We start from the raw sequence: 14,784 nt of genomic DNA, 5'->3' as shown, positions 1-14,784 counted from the left end.
TGCTGCACCAGACAAATGGAAGATATCATGCAATTGTGGCAGTGACAATCCTCATGCTTAGTTGGTTTAGTGACAAAGGTAGATACAAGTGTGGTCTGGCCTTCAGGTTCTTGTGATGGAGGGAACTAACTGTTCAGGTGAAACTGAATTTTTTTTTGTTCCATATTAATGGGGATAGTGTTAGTATATACAACATTTGATAAATTACTTCAGAAGCAGCTTGATTCCTTTTCAATATTTATTCAAAAGGCATTTCAGTTTATTACAACACTAATGTGAGGCACAAGTAAGCAGCTGGGAGAGGGTTTCTGTCAGTGAGCATACATCGCATGCTGTAAACAAACTTAAATTAGGTTTAGTTTCTTGGTCATTTTGAACAATCTCACCATAGATCTCTTATCCTAAGACATGATATCCACAACTCTCCCCAAAAAATTCCAGGCGTGTTTTCTGTACTTATGAATACAGATGACTGCGTAATCCAATGAGACCTTTAACATGACGCAGCTGATCAGGATCAATCTCAGTCAATGGTGAAAATCCTTGCAGCGATATCATCTAATAACCAGTCCACTCCAGCTAACAAATTCTTTCCTGTTACTGCACTGCAACCAATGATACACCAGTGATGGCTTTTGATCTCATCCAGGGCCAGAGCCTGCAGGGAAACAAAGCAAGAACAGGCATCAGACACAGAAGGAATTTAAAGCAACAAGAATGAAACTACATTTATCAGTTACTTAAAGTGAAAACTTTGATGTAGAATTAGTCTCACCTCTTGTATTGCCTCTTTTGACAGGGCTCCTGGTAAGTCCTGTTTGTTGGCAAACACTAGCAGCGTTGCACCAGCTAACCTCTGCATGGATAGGAGACCATTAAATCGATTAATATAAAATTGATACAGTAACCAAACAGCAACATGGGTTTCAGCTACAGACTGTGCAATAAGAAAAATACAGCTATTAATTGTCATGCCTCAGTTTGTGGCTGACTATAGAATGGATATTCTTGGCCAAAATGCTGACTCATTTCCAAGTTTTAGGACACTAAAAGCTTTTTATGACTGTAGGTTGGTTTGTACCTCCTCCAGCAGCAGTGAACTGAGCTCCTTTCTGCAGTCCTCCAGTCTGAGTCTGTCTGCGCTGTCCACCACCCACACCAGCCCGTCTGTGCTCTCAAAGTAGTTCCTCCAGTAGGAGCGCAGCGACTTCTGTCCACCTACATCCCAGATATTTAATTTAAACCTAGGAAACACAGAGAGAGGAAAGGGTGATGTATATGAATAATATAATCTTTCATCAAAAGTCCAAATCAAGAATGTTTTACATTATACTTTACAAATCTTTAATCATCACCTTTAATAGATAACCAGAAATATGTAATAGTGCTAGTTTCTGAGATACAGACACTTGTCAGCATGTATGTTTCTAAACTCAACTGCGGTATGTACTTTAAGTGCAAATGAAAACTGTGCAACTACTGTTCTTCATACAATTTCATAAAATATACAAGTAGCCCCATGTTTAGTTATTCCAGCATTAAATTAAATATGTACACGTCAAAAACTGCGTATAGAGAGAAGCCGTGCAATATGTGAGTGTGAAAGTGCGTCATATGCTTAGTTTATTTAAGCTAAGGTCTCATGTCTGTGCCCGTGGAAACGTGCGCGTGTTACCCTCTGTGTTCCAGTGTTTTGATGTTGAAGCCTAGCGTCGGAGAGATGGTGCTCACGTCTTCTCCATTAAACTTCTTGAGAATGGTCGTCTTCCCTGCGTTGTCCAGACCCCTGCACGCACCAGGTTAAAGAAGCAACTCCCACACCTCACTGTTAAATGTTATATTCAATGAATGAACAAGACCTTAACTATCATTCACCCACATTTAGTAAATTACAGTACTAGAAAGGTACGAGATACAACACATAATGCGCATAAACAAACCTCACAAACACCCATCCTGTTTTATCTAACCACACTGATATAATTCGATGGACACTTCTCTCAAGTTGTTGACACAAATACAGTTAAAATATTCACGTTGCTAAATACATGCTACCTTGTTCCCAGCTAAGCTAGTTACAGAAAGGATACAACATCAGCAGCCTCATCTCCCGCTCCTTCTGTTTCATTTTCTTTAAAATCGTCAGTAAACCCATCACGAAAGTATCAACCCAACTTCAGATGTTATAGAAAACGATGTTTACTTATTTAAAGCTTTGTATTAAGTATATTTAGCATCCATACGCAGCATTGTCAAGCAGGAAGAGGCTGTAATTCTGATCCTGTTCGACGCAGCGCCTGATTGGACTGTTTGGTAGAACGTGTACATTGATTGGTTGTTGTAGACTTTCCAACCTTGTTGATTGGTCAGTGAACATTTTAAGGTGTGGCCGTACAATAGAGGCGGTTTGGCGCCCTCGTGTGTCCCGTGAGGGAATGACATGCATTACTATATAAACCTGTCAACGCTTGTCTCAAAATATACTTTATAAAGAAAACTGTTGAATTAAAAAAAGAATACTACAGGACGTTATCAGTTTGATATATAATTCGAACTACACTGAAATATAAATTTCGTTTGAAATGTCCTTGTGTATACCATGTTTCACATTTAATTTCCTTCTTTAAGTGTTATTATATTGCCTAACGGTATTTAATAGTTTGGCAGTTAAGACTCTTTGTGGTATTTTCTGGAGAAAGGCAGAGGGATTAAACTGCTTTTAGATAACAGGTCATTATCATGTGATTTTCTGTACATTTCAAAAACTTAATGCAAAAGCGTATCAACTTTTTTCTAAAGAATACAAAAGGTTATTTTATCAGAGGGTTTAGGAATCAATCATTTTATAATTTTCCTTTATGATATTTATGATAATAGGCAAATAACTATACCAGTTGTTTATATTTACATTTTTGTGATAGCTATATATTTTGAGAATGTATTATGAAATGTATGAAAAGTGTTAAGGATGTCAATATCAACTTTGTAACACCAATGATTATAAATGTGAAACATTTTTATTTGGGCTACGTTTTACTTTTCCTTTCTTTGGAAGATATGAACCAACGGGTAGCACTTCTTATAAATTACATCACATCCTGCAGAGTAGCAACTGGTTATAGACATATTCCGGGGGCTTGGAATTTCCTGTAAAAACGATTGAGGAAATCTTCCTCACGTAAAGGAGGAGCATCCTTCATCATTTTATGGTAATTCGTACCACATTTCCCCAAGAATTTATCATAATGCGACTTCAGAAAACCGACACTCTAAAAGAGTAATGGGAGATTTGTCACAAAAAATGCATTATCATATTTATTAATAATAATAATAATAATAATAATAATAATAATAATAATAATAATAATAATAATAATAATACTTCATTTTATTTATGGGTGCCTTCCAAAGCTCTCAAGGACACCTTACAGAGCATAATTACGAACCATCATATTTAAGCATTTTTAGCAGAGAAACTAAAAACAGTTGGAAAAGCATCTGTGACGTCTGTCTCTTCTTTCCACAAAAAAATCTGGTTTTTATCGCTGGGTCTATTGAAAAGAAGCGCCATACAGACTTGAACTGCGAAAATAACATGCGACACGTGAATGCAGCACGCTCTGCAGCGCTTACCTTGCAATGGGTCAGTTTAAAATAAAGAGAAACTGAAAGCAGATGCAACATCATATTGCATCATTAGCCGTCTGGTGCCAAACCTCATACGATCAAAAGCGTTTGAGCGTTTCACTCCGGGACACACATTTACAGAAGCAATAAGTCATCAAGCAGTTTTGGCAAATGAAGCATTACAGGTTTAGCATCCTCCTTCAGTGAACATCTCTTAAAGGCTGCTGCCGCGCGCTAGTTTTTCTTAAACAGCTTCAGAGTTTGAATGGCTCGGAGGATCCAGGCTCGTTGAATCTGCATCCTGAAAAACCAAGGAAAAGACATGTCCCCGTTATTCATGGAGACCGGGTACGAGCTGACCAGCCCGGGCTCGGTGTCGACAGAGGAGAGCATCACCCCTGGATCTGTGAGTACTTCTCAATCAATCAAGCATCATATCATCTAATACCAGCTATTATTACGTAAAAACATAATGTAAAACTTGTGCTAGAAGCTTCACATATCCAGGTAGGTTATTTTTAACTTAAATGAAAGGCATGTGAGTGAATTAAAATAGCTAATAATAGCATAACATCTCGATTTATATAAATCGTATTTCACTTTGATGTATGCATTTCCAGTGTTGTGCCAGTTCACAGCTTTTCTGAACTAGTTCAAGTTCAGTTCATACATGCTCAAAGTGAACAGTTCACGTTCAAAGTTCACAATTTTAATTCTGAACTAGTTCAAAGTTCAGTTCATTTCACTTTTTTCGTGAGATATTCAAATAAATACTTTTTTTCACACTACGAGCTAGAAATCACTATACGTTCTTTGAAACTGTTCATTGTAGACATTTGCTCATAACACTGCTATTGTTGGTTTCTTAACAGGTGCTGAAACTTGTAGCAATACAGACAAGATAGACCAGTTCTATACTTAGTGCAATGAAATCTACTAGCATTCAATTAAATAAAGAATATATAATATGAAATATGAATATATTATTTGATATATATGATATTATATATACCTATGTGTGTGTATGAAATGAGCAAAACTCTTGAATTGCATTCACACTGGATGGATGTTTTAATTCAATGTGCCGTTTCAAATTCGAGAAGGACGTTGTCGATGTCCTAACTTGTTTTTGCTGCGCAGGTGGACACATCTTACACAGGAAGGAAAGAGTTTTGCCGTCGGGGTCTTGGTTTGCAAGAGTGTAAAATTGTTTTAAATGTTCGTGAGGAGAATCGGAGTCCGTCTCCGTGCCATCACTTCCACTAGCCATCTTGTTTGTTTTTTTTTAAATCGCAGCGCTTTCTCTCACTCTCGTCATTGGTCTCTGTATCTCTCTCTCTCGAGCCTCCAGCCCTCCGCGCTCTCGGCGTTGCTATGCCTAAGCCGCTCTGCTGCAATTCATCATGGGTAACGTCGTGCGGAAGCCAGTACGTTTCAACTATTCAACTCAACTATTCTCAGCCGGACACTACGTTGCCCGCAATGCATTGCGCATACAGTGCCAAAACTATCTCTGCGTTGATACATGATTTAAGCGGCACCTACAGGAGGGAGGAACTTTCTCTCTCGTTGCGTTTCAAAAGAGAAAACAGATGTCACTCAGTTTTCAATGGAAAACAAATGCCAACGTTCATTTATAGTGATGTCTGCCGTTCATGACACATAATGTGAACTAATTCACGTTCAAGTTCTTTATTGAAAAATGTGTTGCGTTCAGTTCAACGTTCACGAAAAAATGAGCGTGTTCAATGAACGCGTTCTTTTGAACTCGTTCACGCACAACACTGTGCATTTCTTGTCTTGGTCTATTTCAAAGCACATTATAACTTATTTTGGAGAAGTGCCATTGAGAAGCTTGGATACAGTGTAAGTTCCTATTGGCTATTACTCCTTGCAATCAAAAATGGGTCAACCTGGGTGTTTGCTGGTTGAAATGACACCATATGCGGTGAAAGTCCAAGCTGGGATATTCAATGGCATCATTCCCCCTCCTCTGCTAAAAATACTTACAATAGAGTCATCCAGTCAACTGAAAGTGATACAAAAAAAATCAAAGAAGTGCATTGTAATTCCAAGTTTCAAACACAAGCTTTTCTTTATACAATGTAATATCTGTTAGAAGCCTGCAGCTGTGCAAACATCCTCTTATATAGACAAAATGTTGACATAAAAACAAAACTAATGTCTTTTAACAAAAGGTGCGAGTTGTTTAGAGAGTGATGCAATTCCTATATGACATTGGTTCTTTTTTATTTTAAGTTTAATGCACTTGCGCTTTGGGCAAATCAGTCGACCTTCTATTAGGAATAAACCAGTAATTTTTAGAGGTATAACTATTGCATACCGCCCCATTTTGGGTTCAATTGATGAAAGAAATAAAGTGGAGCACAGTGCTGGGAGAATGTAGCTTTGGGAGCTTCATACGTTTTATAGATATACTTACATCTACACTTCATTTCTTGCCCTTTAAATAACCCTGTCTTTTTGTCTCTGCATTGCTCCTGAACTAAACACCAAATACTCCAACAACTTCCTGCTTTAATTAAGAGATCACATGGGATTTCATGTGATGGGGTTGACTTGTGACTTTATGACCTTGTGAACTATTACATTTTCAGAAAGCTAAAAATGCTTCCTTTAGAAGAAGACATACTTTTATTAATCCCTTACAGGGAAATTGCTTTCTCTACTCTGTTGTGTTAACACACATTAAACACACAGAGGATATACATGCACAAACACAGAGGAAATACATGCACACACAACCACATGCAGAGGAGAGGTGGCAGAGCAGAGAGGCAGCCAGGTGCCTTGCTCAAGGGCACCTCGGCAGTGGCCTAGGAGGAGAACTGGCACCTCTCCAGCTACCAGCTCACTCCATATAAGGAAATCCCTTACAAACAGAAGGGGATTTAGGCATGACTAGAATGTACTTTAAATACACACAGTATCAGCGTTTACGGTAAAGTATCCTAGACGTGTGTGTTTTACAGTGTGCTGTATTTATTTTTACAGGAGAGAGGAGAGACAAGAAAAAGAGGGAGAAAAACAGAGAAAAACAGAGACGCTGCGAGGAAGAGCCGTAAAAAACAAACAGAGCGAGCGGACGAACTTCATGAGGTTCGAAACTTCCTAACGTTCCTTCCCTCCTTCTCTGAATTCTGTCACACACCCACAAACCGGTTGTGTGATAAGCTGTGTGTGTATGTGTCTTGTGTAATCCCAGAGCATGCTGCAGCCATTTCTTGTAAATACTCTACTTTAGAAGAAGGGCTTTCACTCCCTCTGGTTCTCCCTTCCTATTGGCCCTCCCTTTCCTCTCTGCCCCAGACACATACTCACACACACACCTTCCCTGAGGGGCAAATTCCACAGGTTGTGTTACAGAGACGCACGCACATTGTGGGTGAAGCTTCTGTTTGGATTATTGAAACAATAGTGGTCCTGACTTTGTAACTTTTTTAGATGTGTGTCTGTGAAAATAACTTCTTATCACATACTTGAAAACATTTTTTATTTTAAACTTATTTGATACATTTTTAACGTTTTATCATGGAATAGGGTTAGGGGTTAATATAAGAATCTGATGTTGTTACTACGTTCATTTTTTGTATACTAATATCATTTTTTAAGACAATTCACTTGTAAAAATAAACATTAGAAAATCCAGTTTTATTTCTCAATGTATATGTAACTAACCTACCAGCGGATTTTAACAAATTTGTCATATGATTGATTACTTTCAGGCTATGAATACATCTCAACACAGACCCATAAAGTGTGTAATGAGTCACATTTTGACAACAGGAAATTCTGAAATGTAGTCAGAGCACACCTAATTGCCTGGTTGGAGGAGTTTCTCTTTAACATTACTTCTAGTTATCATGTTTTTCCACTTCACTTTTTTAACTGGTTGGATTAGTGTGTTTACCAAAATTATGAATGGGTGTGTGTGTGTTCCATGGCAGGAGTCCAGACTTTCGCTTTCACTCTCTTCTTCTCCTTTTGAGCTTTGCTCAGCATGTCCTCCAGGTTTTTTCTCGATAACTGTAAGTTGTGGTCAGCAGTTCATGGTTTAAAGAGTCAGCGCATGTGAAGCACAAATGCATACTACTGCTACTTTCACAATTCCAAATGTTATCATTCCGGTGAACCCTGTTCTTCAGAGGAAATGAATGCTGGCTGTTATGGAATAAAAGTGTTTTTCTGGCTGCACTGAAACCCAATGATGCCATGAAAGTGATATATCAGGAAAAAACGATTCTACATGGTATAAATAGAAGCAGGTTTATTTTTTGGGGAGTCAAGCCTCAATTTGACTTTATTTTCAGAAAGGAATCTTTTTTTTTATCCCTCCACTTCGTACTCTCTCCTTATTATGCTAAAATTGCTGCACTGTTAATGAAAGCCATTTTTCAGTTCTCCTTTTAAGTTCCAACATTTGCTCAGAGTTTTTCTTATTTTTATTGCAGCAGTCAGTCTTAAAGAAGATAAACCTACCTTGGTGAAATTCAAAAGCTACCCTAAAAGTATATAAAAAAGATTCACCTTTACCACCTGCAACATGTATGCATTCATAATTATGATCATATGTTTTAATTCTAACACTTTTATACTTTACATCCCTGTGCTATATGTGCAATCGCCTTGAATGTTTGTTTTTGTCATTTCTTTTTTGCTTCCTATAATATTGATTATAATTCATATTATTGATTGCTTTTAAATGTACTGTTTCATGTTTGTCTTTAATGGAGCAAAAGCATTTTACACAATTGAACTCCCTGGTATTTCATCAACCACTGCCTCAACTTGACATTAACTCTTTGCCATTTCTGTCCCTCCTCTCTTTTTCCACCTCTCTTATCTCTTTCCTCCCCTCAACTCTTCTTCTCAGGAGCTTCAGAGTCTGGAGCGATCAAACTCAGCCCTGAAAAAGGAGATTGCCGCATTGAATAAAGACTTTAACCTCTACACGAAGGCTCTGGAGTGCCACAAGCCGTGCTTCATCAAAGACTCCTTATCCGGCTCCACGACAGATCTTTCAGTTCCCCCCTCAGTCGCCTGTGAAAGCACACAACTCTCCTTTCCAAGTCTTCCTCCTCCCAAATCTTCATCATTAGCCTCACCTAGTGGCTCAGATACTGAACTCTACAGCTCTGTATCGGCTACTTGCGCTGCCTCTTTCTCTGCAGTCTCTGCTCCTCACTCTTTGTTTAGCGAGGTTCCTCCGTCTCTAATCGCATCGAGGCCTCCAAAAAATGCTCCACCTGTGTGCACCAGCCTTGTTTCCAATCCTGTATCTTCCAGCTCGCTGACTAAACCGGCTCAATCTGTGCAAGTAAAAATCCATAGAAGCTCCACAAAGTCAGCAACTGCTAGTTTCTCAATGGATGAATTTCTAATGAAACAAGCTTCTTTTCTAGCACCTTCATCTTACGTAGCGCCCCCTAACTCCCAGCAAGGCTGTCCCATGAATGTGGACCAGCTTAATACAGAACAATTGAGCAGAAATTCCAGTCTGCCGTGTTCTTTTTTACCACAAATTCTCGAAGATCCTGCTCCTAAGTCCGTCTCGGAGTGGTCTCCTGCTTTGGGTTTTTCCTTAAAGCTGAGTAATAATCGTCAACCAACCCTCAATCATGCGTCTCTGCTTTCCCGGCTCACTGTCCCAAGCCCCGTTTACGTGCCTCAGACGGCCTCCAGCAGCTTTGACATACCTCACCACCCACTTTCGCTGCCCCCGCTTGAGGATACTCCGAAAGATTTCACCCTCTCTGAGCTCTTGGAGGGCAATGAGTGGATTCTAAGCGGGACTAGTCACTAGTGCCAAGGCATGCCACATTTTTAATACATGTTCTTTTAATATATTTTTAGTGAAGTATTTAAACACTGCTAACGGTGTTGTTCTTGGATGCTGGTAAATGCCTCAAGTTTTTGTAATGCAGGCTCTCTGTTATAAATGTGGAGCAGAGATATCCGTTCTTATGTTATTGTAGCATCATCAGTTTTTTTTTTCAGACCTCAGAAAACTATGAATTTGTGAAATCCTCCCTTTTTTAATGACCTAGCTGAGTTTTCAGCTTAAAACTCTACTTAAGCCAAAAATCAATGAATGTGCCCCTTGTCCATAGTTTTTTCCTTCAAGATGAAAACATGCAATAACAAGTGCAATTTTCAGTTTCGAATTAAGTCAGATACTAAATTGGCATTATCCCTTCCTTAATGCAGAGACAAGAAATGGCAAACATTACCCAACATTCAAAACCCTTGACATTTTAGTTTGGATGGGGTGCTCATTTCCACAGAACGGTAGTTTATAACGCCAGGAAACTTTTTCTAATCTTCTTTTGACCTATTTTAAAATCCACAATGATACACTCTTCACATGTTTTGCTGCTACTGATAATTTACTCAATTAGCTGAGCCTTTTTAGAGCTATCATTATTTACTTATTCTACATTTTAGATAATAACATATCTATTTTCTTCTTTAATTTAAATGAATATAAATGCATTATTTGTACTTCCTGTTAGTGTGCTACTTTATCATTCACTTTTAATTAATCTCTTTTATCAGCTTTGCTAGACAAATTCCCAAACCCTCAGGGGCCCAACATTGTGTATATGTCTACAGCCCGTCTATGCCTGGTAATTTGATTAATTTCTAATAGTTAAGGGTTTTGGTATCTATATTATTTATGAATGTGTGCTTAACTAAATAACCTCAGATGGTCTTAAAGGGCCAGCAGCTCTTTTTTTTTTGCCATGGGCCCCTAGTGGTTAACAATGGAAATGATTACATAGACAATTTATGTGATGACAATTAGAAAATAAAGCTAGCTATATGCACCATGCAGGTAAATAAAGGACAATTTTGTTTTTCAAATGATGATTCATGCAGAATATTCTGCTTTTTATCTATAGCTAGGTATATGGGATTTGTATGTGGATGTGCTTCACATAGAAGGAGATATGACGCTTTGTGTGTGAGTGAGTTATGAATATTTTGTTAATATATTTATGCTTTGATACTGGTTGTATTGCAAAAGTAAGTTGTGAATTCAAATGTTTTTATTGAAACACTTTATTTGACTTTTGCTTGGTTTACAAGAATGTTTGGATTCAAATGATAACCATGGACAGTATTTCATTAATTAATTACAGTGGTATGCAAAAGTTTGGGCACCCCTCTGAGATTTCATGACAATTTGCTTTTCCTTTATAATAGAAGATCACAGCAACAACATTTGTTTTCCTACAAAGATGTAGACGTTTTAGTGTTTTCCAGACCAAAATTCTTAGGGTAGCATTACATAGTTTTATTATAATAAAATAAAATGCAAAAAATGGGATGTGCAAAAGTTTGGGCACCCTTATAAATAGCATTCATTTCAACACCTGTACGGATTTATAGCTGACAGGTTGCTGCACAAAATTGCTTTGATTAGCTCATTAGACCTTCAATTACAAAGACAGGTGGAACCAATCCTGAAAAAGGCTATTTAACATAGGTAATAGCTGGCTGTGCCTGGCCTAGGTTCTTTCTTAGGGAGTGGCAAGATGGGGACCTCAAAACAACTCTCCACTGACCTGAAAGCTAAGATAATCCAACATTATAAATTAGGAGAAGGGTACAAAAAATTATCTGACAGGTTTAAACTGTCTGTCTCCACAGTCAGAAACGTAGTTGTGAAATGGAAGGCCACAGGAACAGTCCGTGTGAAGGAAAGATGTGGTAGGCCGACAAAAATAGGGGAAAGGCACAGGCGAAGGATGGTGAAAATGGTCACAGAGAAGCCACAGACCACCTCCAGAGAACTACAACAACATCTGGCTGCTGATGGTGTAGTTGTTCACCGTTCCACAATCCAGCGTACTTTGCACCAGGAAGAGCTCATTGGAAGGGTGATGTGCAAAAAGCCTTTCCTGAGTGTTAATCACAAGAAGAGTCGCATGAGGTATGCAAAAGCACATCTGGACAAGCCAGAAGCATTTTGGAACAAAATACTGTGGTCAGATGAGACCAAGATTGAGTTATTTGGTCATAACATGAACAGGTATGCATGGCGAAAAAAACACACTGCATTCAATGAAAAGAACTTGTTGCCCACTGTAAAATTTGGTGGAGGATCTATCATGTTATGGGGCTGTGTGGCTAGCACAGGTACTGGAAAACTTGTTAAAGTTGAGGGCCACATGAATTCCTTACAGTACCAGGAGATTCTTGACAAGAATGTTCTAGAGTCAGTCACAAAGTTGAAGCTACGCCGGGGTTGGATTTTTCAGCAGGACAATGATCCTAAGCACCGATCAAAATCCACCAAGGAATTCATGCAGAAGCACAGGTACAATGTTCTGGAATGGCCATCCCAGTCCCCAGCCCTTAACATCATTGAAAATGTATGGATTTATTTGAAGAAGGCTGTCCATGCACGGAGGCCAAGAAACCTGACTGAACTGGAGACGTTTTGTGTGGAAGAATGGGCCAAAATACCACCTGCCAGGCTTAAGGGACTTGTCTGTGGCTACAGGAGGCGTCTACAGGCCGTTATTGCAGCAAAAGGAGGCAATACTAAATATTAATGGAATTATTTCTTAGGGGTGCCCAAATTTATGCACATGCCTATTTTTGTTTGAATGCACATAAACATGTTTCTGTTTGACCAATAAAAGTTATTTCACTACTGAGATGTTTCTGTTACCATAAGGTATAACATATGTTAAAATGAAGTTGCTGCTTCAAAAGCTCAGCAAGTGACAAACTGATGCAGTGGTTTTCCTAAGGGGTGCCCAAACTTTTGCATACCACTGTAATTAATAAGCAATAACTAATAAACTTTTATTAGTTGAATACACACCAATTTTTCGATAATTGGTCCAGTATGACCTGTAGCTTTTGTGGTTAATGTTTGCAAACTTAAGAAGTTGTTTAAGCAACTTTGGGAATCTTTTCTACTCTCTTTGCAACTTGTACACCTTTATTTCAGCATCCAAATATGTGTTATGTGGCCATAAGTGCATTTTTGACAGAAATTGCATATTATAATTTAATAAGACATCAATATGCAGATTGTGCCTGACAGATTAAAAAAAAAAAAAAGAATTTATTATTATCAAAACTGCTAGTATTCCTCTTAGGATGTATTATTTTCTGTGTATTGTGTTTTGTATTCAGCTGCAAATACCTCAGCACCTTTCAGATGGAATTAGTCATGATATTTCCTGCAGATATTCATGGTCCCGAGAAATGATCCCATTACTTTTCTTTTAGTGGTTTATGTGTTTGTAAACTCTACTGACTATTTTAGTGACATGTGCACCTTCATTTTATAACGTTGTATCTTTCCTGGAGCGTTCGTTAACATCTATTTGATAGATTACTATGACACTTGGTGCATACCTTAATTATTGTAATATCTTTGGTGATGCTTCTCCTCTAAAATCATCATCACGTCAACATTTAATTTGTTATATACAGTGCCTTGCAAAAGTATTCACCCCCCTTGGCTTTTTATCTATTTTATTCCATTACAACCTGTAATTTAAATGTTTTTAATCTGAATTGTATGTGATGGATCAGCACGAAATAGTCTAAGTTGGTGAAGTGAAATGAGAAAAATATATATTAAAAAAGATTTTTTTTAAATAAAAAACTGAACATTGGCATGTGCATATGTATTCACCCCTTTGCTCTGAAGCCCCTAAAAAGTTCTGGTGCAACAAATTACCTTCAGAAGCCACATAATTAGTGAAATGAAGTTCACCTGTGTGCAATCTAAGTGTCACATGATCTGTCAGTGTAAACACCTTTTCTGAAAGGCCCCATAGGCTGCAACACAACTAAGCAAGAGGCATCACACCATGAAGACAAAGGAGCTCTCCAAACAAGTCAGGGACAAAGTTATTGAGGAATACAAGTCAGGGTTGGCTTATAAAAAAATATCCACATCTTTGATGATCCCCCGGAGCACCATCAAATCCATAATCTTCAACTGGAAAGAACAGGGGACCACAACAAACCTGTCAAGACAGGGCCGCCCACCAAAGCTCACAGACCGGGCAAGGAGGGCATTAATCAGAGAGGCAACAGAGACCAAAGGTAACCCTGAAAGAGCTGCAGAGTTCCACAGCAGAGACTGGAGTGTCTGTGCATAGGACCACAATAAGCCGTACACTCCATAGAGCTGGGCTTTATGGAAGAGTGGCCAATGAAGAGTGGCCAGAAAAAAAAACATTACTTAGTGTTAAAAATAAGAAGGCACGTTTTGATTTTGCCAAAAGGCATGTGGCTGACTCCCTAAATGTATGGCGGAAGGGGCTCTGGTCAGATGAGACTGAAATTGAACTTTTTGGCCACCAAGGGAAACGCTATGTCTGGCAGAAACCCAACACATCACATCACCCCAAGAACACCATCCTCACAGTGAAACATGGTGGTGGCAGCATCATGCTGTGGGGATGTTTTTCAGCAGCAGGGACTGGGAAACTGGTCCAAGTCGAGGGAAAGATGGATGGTGCTAAATACAGGGATATCCTAGACCAAGATGGCGCCGAGGATGGCTGCCGTGTCTTGAGCTCCTCACCAGGATCAACACACACAGGGCTCCTGGACCTGATGGCATCCCTGGCCGTGCTCTCAAGGTGTGTGCAGTTCAGCTGGCAGATGTGTTCACAGACATTTTCAATAGGTCACTGCTCCAGTCTGTAGTCCCCACATGTTTTAAAGAGTCCATCATTGTCCCTCGCCCTAAAAAGACAAAACCAATCTGCCTCAATGACTACCGCCCAGTTGCACTCACCTCCATCATCATGAAGTGCTTTGAGCGGTTAGTCAAAACTTTTATCACCTCCTCCCTCCCTGACACACTGGACCCCCTGCAGTTTGCCTACAGAGCAAACAGGTCCACGGATGATGCCATCTCCCTCACCCTCCACACTGCCCTCTCCCACCTGGACCAGAGGAACACTTATGTGAGAATGCTGTTCATTGACTACAGTTCAGCATTCAACACCATTGTGCCCTCCAAGCTCATCATTAAGCTCAGGGACCTTGGGCTCAACAACGCCCTCTGTGACTGGATCATGAGCTTCCTAACGGGCAGATCCCAGGCAGTGTGGATGGGGAACATCACATCCTCCACCTTGACCCTCAACACCG

The 14,784-nt window shown here is 39.2% G+C and overlaps 2 protein-coding genes across 2 annotated transcripts; one reads left to right on the top strand and one right to left on the bottom strand.

Moving 5' to 3' along the window:
- Positions 1 to 224: 224 nt before the first annotated feature.
- arl2 (ADP-ribosylation factor-like 2) lies at positions 225 to 2,321 on the bottom strand. Its single transcript, XM_063900763.1, has 5 exons — positions 2,091 to 2,321; positions 1,676 to 1,786; positions 1,082 to 1,244; positions 776 to 856; positions 225 to 658 (listed from the first exon to the last, which is right to left on the bottom strand). The coding sequence occupies exons 1-5, from the start codon at positions 2,153 to 2,155 to the stop codon at positions 524 to 526; spliced, it is 555 nt and encodes a 184-aa protein (XP_063756833.1). The 5' UTR covers positions 2,156 to 2,321; the 3' UTR covers positions 225 to 523.
- A 1,338-nt stretch (positions 2,322 to 3,659) lies between these two features.
- batf2 (basic leucine zipper ATF-like transcription factor 2) lies at positions 3,660 to 13,289 on the top strand. The gene is made up of 3 exons (XM_063900762.1): positions 3,660 to 4,033; positions 6,643 to 6,747; positions 8,522 to 13,289. Exons 1-3 carry the CDS (start codon positions 3,950 to 3,952, stop codon positions 9,449 to 9,451), a joined length of 1,119 nt encoding a protein of 372 aa, XP_063756832.1. The 5' UTR covers positions 3,660 to 3,949; the 3' UTR covers positions 9,452 to 13,289.
- The last annotated feature ends 1,495 nt before the right edge of the window (positions 13,290 to 14,784 follow it).

Source organism: Eleginops maclovinus, chromosome 14 (assembly GCF_036324505.1).
Source record: "Eleginops maclovinus isolate JMC-PN-2008 ecotype Puerto Natales chromosome 14, JC_Emac_rtc_rv5, whole genome shotgun sequence".
Taxonomy (NCBI): domain Eukaryota; kingdom Metazoa; phylum Chordata; class Actinopteri; order Perciformes; family Eleginopidae; genus Eleginops; species Eleginops maclovinus.
Note: the sequence above shows the minus strand (reverse complement) of the source record. Positions and strands in the feature narration are given on the sequence as shown.

Excerpts from the sequence above, each read along its gene's own strand:
- arl2 (XM_063900763.1), bottom strand. The coding sequence starts at position 2,155 with ATGGGTTTACTGACGATTTTAAAGAAAATGAAACAGAAGGAGCGGGAG. Across the intron at positions 1,787-2,090 it reads GAGATGAGGCTGCTGATGTT|GGGTCTGGACAACGCAGGGA; the intron begins GTATCCTTTCTG and ends TGGTGCGTGCAG. Across the intron at positions 857-1,081 it reads GTTCACTGCTGCTGGAGGAG|AGGTTAGCTGGTGCAACGCT; the intron begins GTACAAACCAAC and ends CTATCCATGCAG.
- batf2 (XM_063900762.1), top strand. The coding sequence starts at position 3,950 with ATGTCCCCGTTATTCATGGAGACCGGGTACGAGCTGACCAGCCCGGGC. Across the intron at positions 4,034-6,642 it reads AGAGCATCACCCCTGGATCT|GAGAGAGGAGAGACAAGAAA; the intron begins GTGAGTACTTCT and ends TTATTTTTACAG. Across the intron at positions 6,748-8,521 it reads GAGCGGACGAACTTCATGAG|GAGCTTCAGAGTCTGGAGCG; the intron begins GTTCGAAACTTC and ends TCTTCTTCTCAG.